Source organism: Rhinolophus sinicus, linkage group LG06, assembly GCF_036562045.2.
Source record: "Rhinolophus sinicus isolate RSC01 linkage group LG06, ASM3656204v1, whole genome shotgun sequence".
NCBI classification, from domain to species: Eukaryota; Metazoa; Chordata; class Mammalia; order Chiroptera; family Rhinolophidae; genus Rhinolophus; species Rhinolophus sinicus.
In genome coordinates, this window is record NC_133756.1 from 104,145,978 (window position 1) to 104,163,226 (window position 17,249).

Sequence of the window (17,249 nt, forward strand, 5' to 3'; positions counted from 1 at the left end):
GCAAAGAGAAAATGGAGTGTCTACTTTTAGGCTAAAATATGCTAAGGTTGTGACTGGACCAAGTTCATCTGAAAAAAACAACAACACACACTACATAAACTCTGGTAGTATTTCTTGGAGTGGGGTTCCTGCATACTGGTGGCCATTTGAATGCGTCACTTGCATTTAGATTTCTTCTATACCCCTGAAAAATTAGGGGTAGACATCAGAAGATGTTAGCTGTTGTTCTCAGAGGGGGAGAAAAGATGTTTCTAAAGAAAAGTATGACTAATTCTAAATTGTGAAAGCACAATTCACATTGTTTCCTAATCTCTTCTGTGAGATGCTATTGTATTGATTTGCTGTAAATGTGCCCTACTGGTTGTCAAAAATAGTAGCATTATCCTTGGCAAAGGAAGGCTTCCTTTTTACTTGTTCGATGTTCACAGCACAGTAAGATAAAAGGTTAATCCCTCACACAGGAAATCCTGGAAAGCAGATTAACTGATTAAGGCAGAATTCAGGCCCCAAGTGAGATATTTCAGAACTCTGGCCATGGCGAATACGGGTCCACTGAAAGAAGTGCTCTTTTCAAAGGTCTTGGATACTTCAAACATAATGAGACCACTTTCAGCTTGGTGAGAGTTGAAGCGGTAAAAGTACGACAGAAAAGGAGACACAAATGAAAAATAACCCACAATGAGGTAACAGGGGCCTAGAGGAGCGCTGCTTCTCTGTGAACTGAGACCAGGCCGACCAGCAGCAGCTCTTTTCCTCAGCAAGATCTGGCCCATTATTGTACCCCTTTCCATCCAAACTCTTTCCTCACCATTAAGCATGTTGTCCTATTATACAGTCACTTCTTTGTCCAGGAGAAAGCAAAAATTTAATGCTAACAACATACAAACATTTGAAGAACTGTAATCCTGGGGAAGCATAATGTAAGTAGCACCGGCAAACTCAGAATTCATAAATCCTATTTTCCACTGATTTAGAGCTCAGCCAAAAAAGATACTCTTGGCAATGATCCAGCTTACAAAATCTTCAAAGATGAAGGGATTTTTAACTGAAAATTTAGTGTGATTTCTACAAATGGTTGTAAAAGACGTAAGGGCCCTGAAATATATCTTCCTATTTCCGTTCCAAGAAACCTTTATTCCTGCTACTTATTTATAAATATTTACAATACTTCAAAAAGCTGTTTAATCACCTCATGATGTGTTTTGAGAGGTTTTTGCTAACGAGTTTTTAAGCAACTTTTGGTGCATTCATTCAACAAATAACTTTTAAGGCCAATGATGTGATAGGCCTGGACATATAAAGATGAAAGGAAATGATCCTGCCCCTTCCTCCCCTCAGGAAACAACACCCAAACACATGATTACAATCCAGTAAAGTAACTGCTTTGCTAGACATATTTGAGTGCAATGGTAGTACCAGAGAAAGAACAGTTGTGTTTCCTGGGAGAATGTCAGAAGGCCTCGCAAAGGATGGGAGCATTTTAAACATGGGCTTGAAGGGGGCTTGAAGGATGAGATCCTTTGAGTAAGAAGGAACTGTGTTTCATGGGAATGCACCATCTATAGTTAGTGGCTTAACTGCATTCATGTGTTTATGCTTATTCAAGGTGTTCTCAATTCTATCATCTGACATTTTGCTGTCTCTGTGAGTGGCTTCCTTTCAGCTTCTGACGGCCTACATACTTCCAATTTGCTCCTAAATGTTGACTAGTTAGTGTATGCTCAAAAAATGCAAACGGAGCACATGGTGGTGGCAATGTGCATAAATAACCACAAAATGCATAACATCAAATTGAGGGAACTCTAGATCACCGGGATGTTTCCTTCCAATTAGATACAGAAACACTGATTTATGTATTTAAGAAACCTGTTATTTCCCATTTCATGGACATGCTCCTTTCCATGTTCTATTTCAGCCAGCCTAAGGATATCCTTTCTATAAATTTCTACATTTCTGAGATACAGCTATATACAGAGGGTGCCAAAAAAATGTACACACATTTAAAAAAAAGAAAAAAATTGTTAAAATTGTAATAATATGTACTGATAACAAAAGATGAATACAAGTCACATTTGACTTCTGCAATTACAAGAGGTGCTCAAAGTGGTTACCATCAGCGTCTAGACACTTCTGATTATGGCAACCTATTGCTTGAGCAACATTGACCAAAGTGTCCACTTGTATACATTCTTTTGGCACCTCTGGTATATTACAGTCATGGTCTTTTCTGCTCTAATGCAATGGCTACATTGCATTATCAAAAACCCAGTTTAAAAGCCACTGTTTCAAAGGGGAGAAGAGGGCTCGATAATTTCAGACCCATGATAGCAAAGCTACTTTCTCTTACAAGAATTATGATAACATTTTTTAAGAGCTATTAAGTGCATATTATATATAAAAGCTAAACACTGCATGTCAAAATAAATACAACATTTGAGTACTTCTCCCTTCTTTTCACATGTTTTGACAATCTCTCTTGCCATTAGTCCTGCTCTGGTAATTAGCACAAGACTTTTCACTTTATCACCCATATCCCTTATATTGGGTTAAATCACAAAGCCACTTCGACTCACAACTGAACTTCAAACTCACAGCTCTTTTTCTTCTTTCCTTAAGTCATAACCATAGAACCCATATAATTTAATCTATTATATTAATGGATTATGTTAGATACAATCCCTGTTATAAAAACTCTAGCTAGAGGATATCTAAACATATATTAATATGAATATTATACTATGTGCATATAAATATTAGCTACATAATAATGTGCATTTCTATTTATTCTAGCAGCCACTGACTCTAATAGGTTATTTTTCTTTCTTTTTCTTTTTCGTAGGTTTTATTTTAAGGTAAAGGGGACAGCTCTTGGCAAGGGATCTGTGTCTAGATGCTCTAAAAAGCCTCTGGGGCCTCCTCCCCAGCCCCAGTCCTAGATGGGAGGTGCCATAAACATTCGGTCTCCAGCTGCTGCTGTCAGCTCGTTCGGCTCACAGTCCACGCTCTTGTGGCTCAAGGACGTAAGAAGGAAGATTAGAGTCAGAGGTCAGTGTAAATGTGACGGCCTCCTTAGCAGGGGCCGATATGAGCATGTGCACAAAATGCAGTCTATTCCCAGTAGAGAGAGACCTTTAGTTACTGAAAAAAAGGTTTCCCCTAACTAAATACTTCCCATATGCGATATTGTTCCCTCTCTATTAACTCTGATAAGAAACCAGGTCCTTCCTGAAACACATATTGTCAGAGGAACTTGACCTTTGTATGCCAGCACCTGAACAATGTTGTGTGGCCCTCACCCTCAAGATGTACCCTGATCTGGGTCCCGGGGACACATTCCTGGAGAGAACAACCATCTTTCCAGCCAAAGCATTAAATTCTCTAGCAACATACAATCCAGTATGCTTGAAATGAATGCTGAGGGGTTAACTGGTGTTCAGAAATCATATGTTTATGTCATTCCCTTTTCAGGGAAGTGTATATACCTACCATTGCAAAGAGCTTCACAGACCCTCTCTTTGGTGGCAGAAAGTGCCTCATCAGCTCCCGAGCACCAGTGAAGAGGCAACTGTGTCTGCTCCCATTGGCTTCCGGGAAGAAGTTTATCTTATTAACTATCATTAAATAACCCAGGTTTAATTAACTTGCGCTGTGATCCGTGACAGCTTGGGGGATGTGGGCTCTAGACCTACATGTTCTGCATCCCCAGGCATCCATCAATTTGGTGCCAGAATGAGCATGAAGGGAGAAGGGTCCCAGTTTATCAAACCAGCTGATGCCATTTGTTGTATGTCGGGGCAGGACAGAAACAGCAGACATTTTAGCAACTGTCAGAACATAAAGCAGGCAGAGAAAGCTCTGTTCCCTGGAGTAGTGTAATAGAAAATGGTGCTGTTTGACAAGCGGCACACGTGGCTTGTGGCCCTGACTAGTTGTTAAATTTATTTACTGTATGACTCTGAACAAGTCACTTGACGTCGCTGGGTCTCAATTTCTTTTTCTGAAAAATGAGGATAATGATTCTTCCTAGAGCTGTGAGAACTAAATGGACTAATATATGTGAAAGCAGCTTGCAAAGATAAAAGTTTATAGTAAAAAATTATTACTAAAAGGTCCCCAAACCGGGGATACTAGCTTGACTCAGCAACATGGCAGAGACGCAACATGAGTGCAATTATTTTTCTGCCATCATTTTTGGGTCCAATTCATAACTTATTTCAATTGACAAATAATATGAAATACTACGTGCATGGGAGGCGTGAAATAAAACCTGGAGCTTTCAATTAATTAGCATCACAGGCCACACGTAGCTGTGGAAACCCCTGGACCACCTTGTCACGGGCGGAAGTGTTCTTCTTTTCCTACAGTCTCTCCAAGAGAGGAACATGTACACGATGTGGCCATTCTCCAAAAGAAGGCTTTCCACTTTCTGAAGTTTGGCTCAGATAGAAATTTAGGTCACTCTCTAAGAGTTAACAACATACAACTCACTTGAGCAGAAGCTTCAGAGCTTTGGAACCTGCAGGGAGGAGAAAGGTAATCCTCTTGAGGTTTTAGAAGGTTCTCGCTACGTAGTTAGTGACTCTTCTCCTTCATCTCCCCAGCATTGCCACAGGCCCTTGGAGTAAGTTTATGCCTTTAGCGAACACATCAGTATCTAGTTGTGATTATTATCTCTGATTCAACCTCTTGATTTATGTTTCTGCATCATTATATTGGGAATCCAATAACTAATGGTAAATCAATGGTAAACATTACACTGAAACCCCAATCACTAAATGGTAAACACCCTGAATGCATACATTTTACCAAGATGTTGTATCTCGGCAAATGCCACAAAAGTCAATAAGCTTCCCTCTTAATTCCTGGCCTGCCTAAAATTTTAAAACATTCTCTTAAGGTCTCTTGGCTTTGAAGTGGTCCCTGGTGGTTCTCCCAGAAGCACAGAATCATCTGTAATGTGTTTGCTTGGCTCAACCATACTTTCTGGATGATTTTGCTAAAGGCTAAGTGTAGTTTCATTAAAGACAACCTCCCTGGGGCAGTGGTGTGTGGGAGAAATACATGAGGGAATATCCACATGCTGAGAAGCTGGCATCACCACCAGGGGGGTGGAGGGGGGGAATACCTCCCAACTTCTCCTCACACTTTGGGATTCCGTGGTGGAGATGAGGGACCTGCAGAGAGACCTATCTGTTATGAATGAAAAATAGAAACCTTCTAGTTTGCAGGAGGAACTTGGTCAAGATTCAGAGACAACACTGAAGGTTATTCGAAATCACCTATGGTACTGGGACTGCTGACTCTCCTCCAGGAATCAGCATTAACAATCCCCAGCCCAAGTGCAAACGCAATCTCAGATTTTTCTCTGCTTTTTAAAAAATCATCAAGGTTAAGTTTTAGGTATCTTACTGCATTAAAGAAGCTTTCATCATTTTATTTTATTGTGCTTATTGGAAGCATATTACCATGGCTGCCTCTCACAGTCTCTGTTTACCTGTCTTACTGAACTCCTTCCCAGGACTGTCCTGACTCCCCACCATCCAGTCCAACGGAGCTCCTTGTCATTTGCCCATTGCTAGTTCACGTTCCATGAAGATGGGGCCGTACAGCTGGTCACTCACCACTGTATCTTTCCAGCACCCTGATCAGAGCCGGGCGTCGTATTCAATTCACTACTGAGTGAATGAGCAAATGAAACGGTGCCCAGATCCCCAGAGGGCCTTTCTCTTCACTGCTTCCTTGTTTAAAATGCACTCCCTGCTTGGCAAGACCAGTAGGACCAACTGTATTGCTTCTGATGCCTTTCTTGGTCTCCTGTAAGTAGGACTGTGGACAGCCCCGTTATGCCTCTTCTGTGCCCCACCCACAACTCTTTATAGATCCTACTTGTTTACAGCTAAGGATCAAAGGGACTTCTATGCTTAGTCTAGGAAAAGAGGATTCAAGGGGTCATAACTATCCTTAGATATCTTGTAGAGGAGGAGTTAGACAGGTCAGCTTCTGTGTGGTTCTAAAGGATGGACTTGGGTGACATTACAAGGAGGCAGATTTTGGTGCACTGTAAGGGAGAAGGTTGTCTCAGGTCCACCCTGTGAGGTAGTCGGTGCCTGGTACTGGTGTTTAAACATTGGCTGAGTTACTGTGGCAGGGGTAGAGTAAACAGAATGTCTATAGTAGATGAGATAGGTGAGAGGTTGGATTAGGTGATTTTCAGGTTCCTTCTAAATCTGTGCAGAGGTGGTAGGATACAATGGTTAAGACTGCCAGGTGTGAATTCCGGCTTGGCCGTTTACTAGCTCTGGGATCTTGAGCAAGACAATTGACATTTCCAAGTCCTAGTTTCCTTAACGTTTGAAGAAAGTTAATGATACCTACCCTTTAGGGTTATTGTAAGGTTTAAATGCAATTATATATGTTTAGAAAAACAGCACACTAACTGGTAATGGCTCAATAAATGTTAGTTGCTATGTTTGTCCCTGCTTTCATCTGTGTACTGAATTGCACATTTCTTACCTCCATTCCTTTGCTCTAATGCCCCTTGGCCTGGAACCTTCCCTCCCCATCACCTGCCTAATTCTAGGCATCCTTTCAGACATAGTTCAGGTGGCATCACCCTCCGTGATGCTTCAGTGCTCCCCCTACTTCCCTGAGCAAACCCTTAGGACAGTGCCATATCTCATGGTTGAAGGCAGGACTGCAGCTGCACCACCTCTGCCTGGTATAGTGCTTCACCACGGCAAACTCTCCATTCATTTTATGTGGAGTGCCATTCCTTTTATTAGGTTCCATTCTGTGTTCCATAGCTGAATTGGGACTTGACAAATCAGTCATCTACTTTTATCATAACTCTTAAACACACGGGTCTTCAACTCTGATGGTCTCATGGGGAGTCCCTTCTCCTGGACAAATGTCTAGTTTATTATATATTTCTATATTAGATTTTTGAAAAATCAGTGAAAAATTTCCAAAATGGACAATCAGCTCAGCCCCACGTACCGCCCCTGATGCTCTGTCTTCTTGCTTCCCCTGCAGGAGGAGCTCAAGGGCACGTCTCATGCCCTCGTCATTTAGGTTGGTGTCAGGCTCTCTCAGCAGAGGGGCAATGTTCATTGAATGTCTACAGTTTTCCAGGTGCCACCTCACGACATCAGAACTTCGTATCTCTTGAACTTCTGTTCAAACGTGATGCTTGATGGTGGCTGGATTTTAATACGCCTATTTGGCACTCAAATTCAAGCTTGTGCTCATTTTGTCAAAACAACTAGCATTTTGGTTCAAGATGCTAATGATGTTAATTGGACCCAAAAATCTGCATGAGAAAAGTCTGCATGAGAAAAAGTTGGGAGCAGGATAAAGCATTGAGACCAAATACGTGTAAACATTACTACACAGCCCAGAATGGGAAGCGATCTCTATTTATCATCCTAATTATTCCACCACATGGTGGGAAAGTCCATTTATTGAACCTGCTGATCTTCCAGGGTAAACCAATTACTGGCCAATAAAACTGTGTGTGTGCATATGTGTGTGTGTGTGTGTGTGTGTGTGTGTGTGTTGGCGGACGGTGGGGGGGGCATTTGTTGCATTAACTCTCCTTTCTAATAAATGAGAAGATGCCTAAAATGCCTAATGCTTTCCTTAATAGCTCTTCATTGTATTTTTATTTAAGAAGACACTTTACAAGAAGTGAAAGAGCTATTATTACTATAACTAAAAGCGTGCCCCCTGAACCTGGAAGAAATTTTTTCTACTTTATCTTGCTGTGAGATTTCTCAAAGTTTGATTTCCTGACAGCCAGCATTAGAATCACCCAGACTACACATATAGATCCTAGGCTTCACCTGGACGCTCCTGTTATATCTGAGTATGGGGCTCAGCAATGGGTATTTCTAGTAAGCCCCGCGTGCACTGGAGTCTGAGAGACCTTCTGCCATCCTAACGTGGTATTGTGAGGCTGAAGATCCGTCTGCTGAGAAAAATGAGATTATTTGAGTATTCCTACACAGTACATAGCACTGGGGTCATGATTCACATAAAATGGAGGAGTGCATGTTCTTAAGATGCAGATAATAAAATAGGGGCCCAAGATGAACCTTTATTGAATCAGTATGCCACTCTCACCAGCTGTACGGCCCCAGGCAAGGCATGGAGCTACCACACGTATAAAACGGAGATTATCATATATCACCTGGTGGGATAGGACTGGGCCAGATGACCTTTTGGAGTCCTTTAACCACTAAAATTGACTATTTTAGTTTATAGCTTAATTATAAGTGTGACTTGAAGGTGAGAAGAAGCTCTGAGGTGGACCTGAGTGCACAGAGCTCTCACTGAGGAAAAGTTTGCTTTGCAAACCAAGGCCTCTTTGTGGGATGTCTGGGGGCTGAAGCACAACAAATTCTAGCATTCTGGGCTTACTGGGATAGAAAGGTTTATGAGGAGTAGAGAATAGGACTTCTGGGCAAGGATACCACCTTGAAACTTATTGTACTTAAAACATTAGCGTCTCGTGCAAAATGCATAGCAAGCCCCTCTCTCTCCAACAAAAGTCAACCCTCTAAATCCCTCCTCTAACAAATTCTGCCAAGTCTGCCCTCCTCGTCTCTTCGTGATGAGCTCATACTCATCCCTCAGGACCCAGCACCTGGGTCACAGAAAGCTTCCCTCTGGCCACAGCAGGGACTCTGTTCTTTCTACTCCCAGCATTTATTGTAACAGTATTATTACAGACAGGTACTTGCAAACTGACCTCACAATAACCAGCTCCTATGGGCAGGGTTTGTGTCTGTTTCTTATTCTGAATCTTCAGTGCCTAGGACATTATTGTCTCCACAAATTTTTGCTGAGTGAAACAAGTTCTCAGAGCACAAGGATTAATTAGCTGGTTTAGTTTTTCCTGGAGGGTCTGTCCGGGATTGTGGTGAGTGTCGTTTGAACCCTGCTGTGAATCACTGCATAAAGGCCCTAGCAGAACATTGGTGTATAAATCAGTTTGCAAAAGAGGAAATCTAGGTAAGGCGAGGACAGCTGGCATTCATCAATCCTGCATGTTGGTGGCATCTGTCAGAAAGGCATTGCACCTAGCATGAATGCTTTGAATTACTTTGGAGCTAACTTCCATAGTCAACAGGTCAGAGAACATTGCATCTACCTGATGAAAACACAAACAGAACTCACTTGGTACCACAAAGTGAGTGGCTGGCACTCTTCTGGGCTGCTTGGAAGCTGTCAAAATGTCTCTCAAAGGGAGCTGTGATCTCTGTGGGCTTCCTCTGATGGGCTTATTTTCCAAATGGCAATGAAGAACTTTCTACAAGGGAAGTGGCCAGGGGCTCTGCCTATCCTCAATTACCTAAAGTGATGTTTTACAAATGGCCTCTCTTTGGGCCACAGTCCCTTTGGGCTAAGTTCACACTGGCTAGAAAGACTCTGGGTGCAATTTTCTTAAAAGAGGGCAGTGAATTTATGGCTCCACATGTCAGAGAGAGGAAAAGAGGGAGAGAGAAATGCTTCTCGCTGACCACTGTGGGCATGTGACTCTGTGCAGTTATGGCCTCTGATCAGGAAAGGTCAAGGTTCAGTAACTCTAGTTACATCAACAAACAGGAAGCATTCTGTCTTCTCTGCTGCTCTGAGGGCGGAATCCATCCGTTGACCGTGCTCCCAGATATCTGGCCCCGTTTTTTACCGAAGCAAATCTAACTGCCCTTGCCCTCTGCAATAGCTTCCTAACTAGTCTCCCTGCCTCTGGTCTGACCCAGTCTAATCCATCCCCTTCTGCAGCCAGCATGTTTTTGCAAAAGAGCTGATCCTGTCACTTCTTCACTTCAAATCAGCCAATGGTCCCCACTGCCCTGGGATCATTTCTAAAATCTTCATCTTAACCTAACCCTTGTGTGGTCCTTGAGCTGGCTCATCAATCTGATTTGTCATCACTCCATGCTCCTTCCAGTGACAGGAAATCTGTTTCAATCCCCTCTGTGTAGGTTCCTGTCTTGCCCTTAAGCCTTCCTTATACAAGCTGCCCCTCTGCTTGGAACGCTCTCCCTCTCCTACCTGTTTTTACACGTCTAATTCCTATAGGTTGGTGCAAAAACAATTGCGGTTTTTGCAATTATTTTTTACCTTTTAGACCACAATTACTTCTGCACCAACCTAATACTTACCTTTCACCTCAACCTAGAGATACTCCCTTTAGGAAATCTTCCCTCTAGATTGGGTCCTACCACAGGAGTTTGTACTTCCCCTAGCAATACTTCTTGCATGGGCTCAAGCTAGCCTGTTTGTATGTCTGTGTTGCCCATAAGCCACACCCTCCATGGGAGTAGGGGCTGAGCTTGTGTCGTTTACCCCCTCAGCCCCAGCATGTCTCATGGTGACTAGACACATGGCAGCTGGTCAGTAAATATTTTGCTGAGTGAGTGAATGAACAAATGCATGCTTACGAGGAATGGTAACCCAGTTCACTCAACTCTCAGGAGGTGAGGTGGGCGGGAATTCTAACCTGCACTCACCGTTACAGGTGCAGCGCACGTTCCTGTAGAAACGCGGACACACAAAGCTGATGCGAGCTGTGCTGTAGGTCATGAGTGCGTGGGAATCCAGCGACAGGCCTTGCTCGCAATGCTGCTCCTGACAGTCCAGCCCCGAGCAGTTCTTTTCCAGGATGGCTGAGATGCGCATGACGTTCTCCAGATGTCTCCTGGCGTTGGACAGCTTCTGGATCAGGTAGGCCGGCTTGTAGAACTCACTGCTGTGCATCTCCACCGCAAACAGCATGTCCAGCTGGTTGGTGCCCGCCACGGGCTGGATGCTGATGATGCGCAGGCTGTCCTGCTTCTGGGTGAGGACCGCGTTCCGCAGCGTGCGCCGGAACCCGCGCATGTGCAGCCCCACGAAGTCCTCAGGTGACACATTCTCAAAGCGGATGGTGACGGTGTTCTGCAGCATCTCGTGCACCAGCTGCTCCACGTGCACCACCACGTCGATGGGCACCTGGAAGCGGCCGTCACTCACCGACACATTCAGGACATACTTGCCACTATCCAGGCCTCCCAGGGCGATGATTTTCCCATCGTGGCTGTTCACTTTGAACAAGCTTTTCTGCTCCGATTTCAGGGCAAATGTGAGCACGTCATACATGTCTTGGTCTGTGGCGTGGATCTTCCCGATGACCCCACCGGGAAAGTCGTCCTCCATGGTGACAATGAAAATTTCCAGAGGGATGGCTGTGGGCTTATGGATACTTTCCTCAATGACCCGCACACGGATGTAGGAGTGAGAAACTTGCTGGGGTTTGCCAGAGTCTTTTGCCTAAAACAACCAAGAGAGGGAAAGGCAAGGAACTAAGACAAAATCATAATCATTTGAAAAAAGCAACAAAACTCAGAAGACATCTGCTCCTTTAAGCACCATTTTGCTTCTTCCTCTGTCCCCTGCCACTAGTCGCGAAATGCTGAAGATGCGGATTTAAGTAAGAGGAATGATTTATCACCTTTGGAACCCACATGTACACTCTGCTATGGACAATAAAATGCGTCAAGACAATACAGCCGGTGGGGATAAATAGGGAAGGAGTCTAGAGGGTTCTACAAGATCCAACATGCCCACAACAGGCTGCTCTTGTTTTAATTTTGGATAGAAGCCACAAGGGAACCTCATCAAGTATCATTCCCACTTACAAGAAAAAATTTTATTCTCTTGGGATTCTTTCCTTTTGATTGGACAAGACGGCACCTTTCTGCACACTTAAGAAACATTATTTAAGTGGGAATTTTACAGTATTAAGGTTTAGAATGAAAAATGGTAGACCAAAAGGAAAAGTAGGTAGTCTGAGCAAAAACTTTTGATTTTCTTTCTTTATATCAGAATTGATGAAACAACCATTCTGACAACAGATCTTTTCTGAACATCTGCCATGTGCAACGTGTAGCCGATGCTGTTGGGCTTCAGTGAAGGGCAGATTCCCATGGGCTGGGTCCCTAGGGCAGGTGTGGTTTTGTATGTGGAAGGTAGTGTCAAAGGTGTAAAAGCAGGGCCTTAGGTGTCCCGTAGATCTGAGTTTGACTCTTAGCTCTGACACTCACTACATGTCTGGCATTAAGTAAGTTACTTAACTTCTCTGAGTTTCAATTTTTATATCTTTAATACAAGAAAAATAGTATCTACCTCACAGGATTCTTGTGTTGTAAGGGTTAAAAGACACACTGATTGCAAAGTGCTTAGCACAGGCTTGGCCCCTAGAAGCACTTATTACATGAGAGTTAATGTGATTGTTATTTTTATTATTAGCATTACCACATGCTTTATTTGATGGACATATGTGAACCAGAGATGCTGACATGGAAAAACCACATAGGAAAATACACATTTAGCAAATTAGGTGGAACTAGAGGTTAAACTGTGGAGAGCCTCAATCGATAGTGATGAGTTTGGATTTTATAGGCCAGAGGTTGCCCACTCAAATGTCAGAGGCCAGAAAGATGACAGAAAGGCACGAGCTGCTGGGTGTAAGGTGATGCAATAGTGAGCCTGTGGCCTGAGAAGGACTGGAGAGTCATGTTTGCCTAAATACCATGAAATTCCAAATCTAAAAGAGTCTGAGCCAGAATTTAGCCTGCAGTCCACACATTTTTAGGCAGAAGGAAGCCACAGATGGTTTTAGTTTAGAGCAGGGGTTAACATGCCTTTTCTGAAAAAAGCAAGATAAAAAACAGTTTAAGCTTTGGGGGTTATATAATTTTTATCAAGTACTCCGCTATGAGTCCAGCATGAAGGCAGCCACAGAGCATATGTAAACAAATGGGTGTTTCAATAAAACTTTATTTATAAAAAGTAGGTTGAGGACATGATGTGGTCTAGGGGCAATAGTTTGTTGCCCCTGGTTTAGGGGAATGACATAATCAAAGTGGAATGATTAATCTGGGAGGGGGATGGGGCAGATCAGAAAATAATGAGGCTGAAGGCAGAGGAATCACCCCAGAGGCTTCTGCAATAGTATGAGGATGGGGCCATATAGACTAAAGTGGGCCAATGGCAAAGACAGTGTGACCGATGCCAATGCACACGGGGACTTTACGAGGCAGAAACGCAGGATGTGATGGTCGTTTAATATAAGGGACCAGGAGGAGAAAGCTCTGGATGCTGCTGCCAAAGTCTGTTTTCTAACGACCAGAGAAGATATGCAAAGAACTCTACGAGCTTCTGTCACAAGGCACTAAAACTCTCTCCTGCACTTGAGTACCTACACTGTGATATAAAATTATTGACATAATAATGTTGGAGGAGTGGGTGGCAACTGAAGCATTCATTGACATACTGAGAGCCCAAAGTCATTAATTTGGAAGGCTTCATGGAGGAGAGTAAACCACAACTTATCAAAAGAATAATATATACAATGAAATGCCATACAATTAAAGAATTACTATTGTGATTACTACTACCATTAATTGTGACTTTAGCTTCCCTTCTGTGGCAATTGCGGGTAAAAAGATGTCACTCGGTTTCACTGGTGGGACACAAATCTTGGTACTGGCAAAATTCATACATGGGAACTTTCTGATGCTCTCTCATTTCCTGTTCCTATCCACACCCTTTCCATACCTGTTACTTTTGCCTCTTTGTCCCATTTGATTTTAAACAGGCCAGTGACCTCGAGGGAGTGCGAATATTGGGAAGCTATTGCCACCTGAGTGCTTGGCCCCTCCCTATCTCACTGGGAAAACTTACCAAGCAGAGGTCTCTTCAAAAGCAGAGGCCATGATATGGCTCAATGAGAACTAAGATTGGTGTTTTCCCAAGGGGGTGATGTGGCGAATACTACTCAGTACAAAGCACCAAGCCTTGAGCAATTAGTTGTCTTTGGGGGTTAATTAGGACCCCAGGAATTTTTAGAATGCAGATTTAGGCCCAGTGACTGTCTTCTTGGCACACCCTATAGGAATGTCCCTTCTGAATTATGATGCTTCCCTTCCTTCCTGTTCAATTTCACACACAGAGGCCACTTTTATTGGTGTGAAATTGAATTTGAGATTAAAAGGGGAACATTCCTGCATGGTAGTGAATTATGTTGACTCGCTCCACAAAGGAAAACCAACCAACGGGCACAGAAACAAGCACAAGAGAAAGCCAGCCTGATGTGCACAGAGCAGGAGGCCATACCTGGACACACAGCACAAATTCCGGAGACTCTGTGTGCCGGAAGACCACAGCTGATCTCAGGATCCCATGTGGGTCCAACACGAACTCCTCCTCCTCATTTCCCGACAAAATAGAGAACGAGAAGGGAGGCCCATTGTGAAAGGAATCTCTGTCTGTCACCACCAGCTGCAAAATGCTGGTGCCTACTGGCTTATTTTCCTGCATACAAGAGGATAGTAAAAAGGAAAATAAAATTACACCTCTGTTCACATTTTAAGAAACCCCATCATTACCAGCCGAGAGTGCTGTGCTAGAACACAGGGTTTCGGAGGAAGAGATTCCCTGTGATATTATCTTGTCTTCGAAAATATGCTGGCATCTGTAAGCATCACGCTTCTTATCTTTGGCTGCCTCCCCACAACTGCCCCATGAGACAATGAGCTGCAGGTAAAAACACCAGACTTTGCTTTGAATAGGTTTATAGGTTCCAAGGATGTTACTGCTACACCTTATCTTTGGGTAGGCTGGATATGCCCTGAGTTCACCTGTACAGCTCTGGGAATACATGGTACTCACCCACTTTTATGATTACGTCTAAAGTCCTCTCAGGCCAAGAACACATCAACCTCTCGGGATGAGAAGTCCTTTCTTCACATTTGTCACAATATGATCATGCTAAGGCCCAACACAACATTGGACTTTTTTGGGGAGCTAGCCTGGCAACTTCCCATTAAATATATGAAGGCATATGTCAGGTGGGAAAAATGGGGCTTTACTCCCAGCCCTCAGAACACAGTTTTGCCATGTTTCTCGAGGAAAAGGAAGGGGGGATAGACTATTTCTCAACTTGAAAATGAAGAGAAAGGAAATTTTTAACTTCAGAATTTTGGGAAGCTCTGATGTTATTACGCAAGCATTATTTTTTAGAGTCTCTCTTCCTTTCCTCCCAAAATGGAAACACAAGGGCTCTTTGTCCCTCCTTCTTGGGTCAAAAGTTATCCTCATTTTGAAAATGCCAAATTAAATTCCTCTGTAGCTCAGGCATTGGTTCCCTGGCCCCACTCTGTTTAGACTTTAGATTATCACAGCTTGGGCCTGAAGTCAGTTTCATTAGTTCAGGCCTTTTGATGACATCAATTTAGGATTAAATGAGTTTGGGTCATAGAGGTGAAGACAATGATATCCTGTAGTTTGGAGGGAGAGTCATGCATGGGGCAGACACACTCAAGTTTTATGTGCTGAATTAGTCTTATGAAATCCATGTGTTGGAATAAGAAAACTATTCTGGGTTGGAAAAAGGGTGAAACGTTTTTTTGAAGGAGAAAGAGAAAAGGACCTCAAACACCTCTTAGTTTGTTCTTTCTCTCAAGTGGCCTTTTGGTCTTCAAGAACTAGGCATGGTCTCCCTCTGGAATCAGTTGTGGAACACCTCCGCCCAGCATAGCTTTACTATTTCACACTGAGAACATATTTAGCACCACACAAAATAGAAGATTTATTGATTTGTTTGCTCAGTCTATAAAGGCTATTTCCTCCACAGGAGATAGATAGGTAGATAGATGATAGATAGAAACATAGATAGAAAATATCTGTGCCCTAGGGTCACCATCTGAGAAAGAAGGGTGAAATATAACAGACAGGCCGTGGCGTTGCAAACATGAGCCACAGTCACTGCTCACGGGCAGAAGTTCTTGGTGCTTTCTCTGTTGACTTCCTGTTGGGCATGTGAAAACAAGTCTGTCAAGCTGATGGATGTGTGTCATAAAACTGAATATTGAGTATGCAAAGCCCATTCTGTTTAGAAGCGAGCACACAGAGGCAGTGAGAGGCAGAGAGTGCCATTGTGGGCGACAGCCATGGAGAAGAGCGGTCCGAGAGACAGGAATGGAGGAAGGTGTGTGAAAGCAGGAGAGGGATAAAAATGCACAGCTGCTGGAAAAAGCATCAGAAAGGAGAGGAAAACCAAAATACCACCGGTGAAGGAATCGGGTTTCGCTGACAAAGGGGTAGGAATGAAGCAGAGAGCTGCTGGCTTTATGAAGCCTCTCAGCCCGATTCCCAGACAGCTCAGTGGTACAGGGGGAAGCCAGCTATGGATGGCCAGACTCAAAGTCTTGAATGTTATTCCACAGGGGACCCTGGAGCCCTGGCTCACTCTCGTCTTACCTTCTACCCACAAAGCCCTGCGAACCCATGGGGAGTGATTCAGAGGCCGAAGTGGATCAGGCAAGAGCTGATTCTCTAAAATTTCTGTACTGCCCTTCCCATCTCCCCCACTCCCGCCCACGACATGTATATCTATCCCCGTCTCCTCTAAGTTCTCCTCCACACCGACAGTATTCCTGGACTGGATTTCCCATCGTCCTAAAGTTGGGCTTCCAGCTTCTAGAAATACTGGGAAATGAAGGTAGCTCGGCACCTTGTACTGTGCTAAGGAAATTATCTTTGGAATAAGAAAAAAACAGATGGAAAGAAGAGTCATTCCCTCTGATTACAGAATATTAGCAGTACATTACTCTATCCTGCAGTCTAATTTTATAGAGCAGGATTTAAAGTACTAAACAAACTTCTTACAGAAGAGGGATTTTATTGAGTAGCAGCTGTATTTGGATGCCCAATCTCCCTTTGACTGATGACACGGTTTGTATCCATTGCCCTCCCATGCCAGCCTAGCATAAAGTGGTTTAAAGGCAGCCTGTCATTGTGGAAAGAGAAGAGCTTTTGTGGACTACAGACCTGAGTTCAAATCCTGACTCTACTCCTTAAGGGCTGCATGACCTTGGGTGAGCTAGGTAACCCCTCAGAACCTTAGCTCCTTCCCCGGAAAGTGGAAGCTGATCCACCATCCCACTTCACAGGGCTGTGGTGGGGACAGATGGTGTAGGTAAAGCACCTGACAATTGAAAAAGCCCCATTGGTAATAGTGTTTATTAATGTTTATTTTGTTATTTTTATTTTTTTTAATTTATTGGGGTGAAAATTGTTAGTGAAATTACATAGATTTCAGGTGTACAATTCTGTATTACATCATCTATAAATCCCATTGTGTGTTCACCACCCAGAGTCAGTTCTCCTTCCATCACCATGTATTTGATCCCCCTTACCCTCAT

The 17,249-nt window shown here is 43.4% G+C and overlaps 1 protein-coding gene across 6 annotated transcripts in view; it reads right to left on the reverse strand.

The window, feature by feature from the left end:
• The window catches only part of FAT3 (FAT atypical cadherin 3), a 633,732-nt gene that overhangs the window by 36,728 nt on the left and 579,755 nt on the right, over positions 1-17,249 (reverse strand). For all 6 annotated transcript variants that reach the window (XM_074335616.1, XM_074335615.1, XM_019737552.2 and 3 more), the window contains 2 exons: positions 14,161-14,358; positions 10,515-11,313 (listed from right to left, as the gene is read on the reverse strand). In XM_074335616.1, the coding sequence (XP_074191717.1) occupies positions 10,515-11,313; positions 14,161-14,358 (997 nt within the window). The remainder of the gene's footprint in view (positions 1-10,514; positions 11,314-14,160; positions 14,359-17,249) is intronic.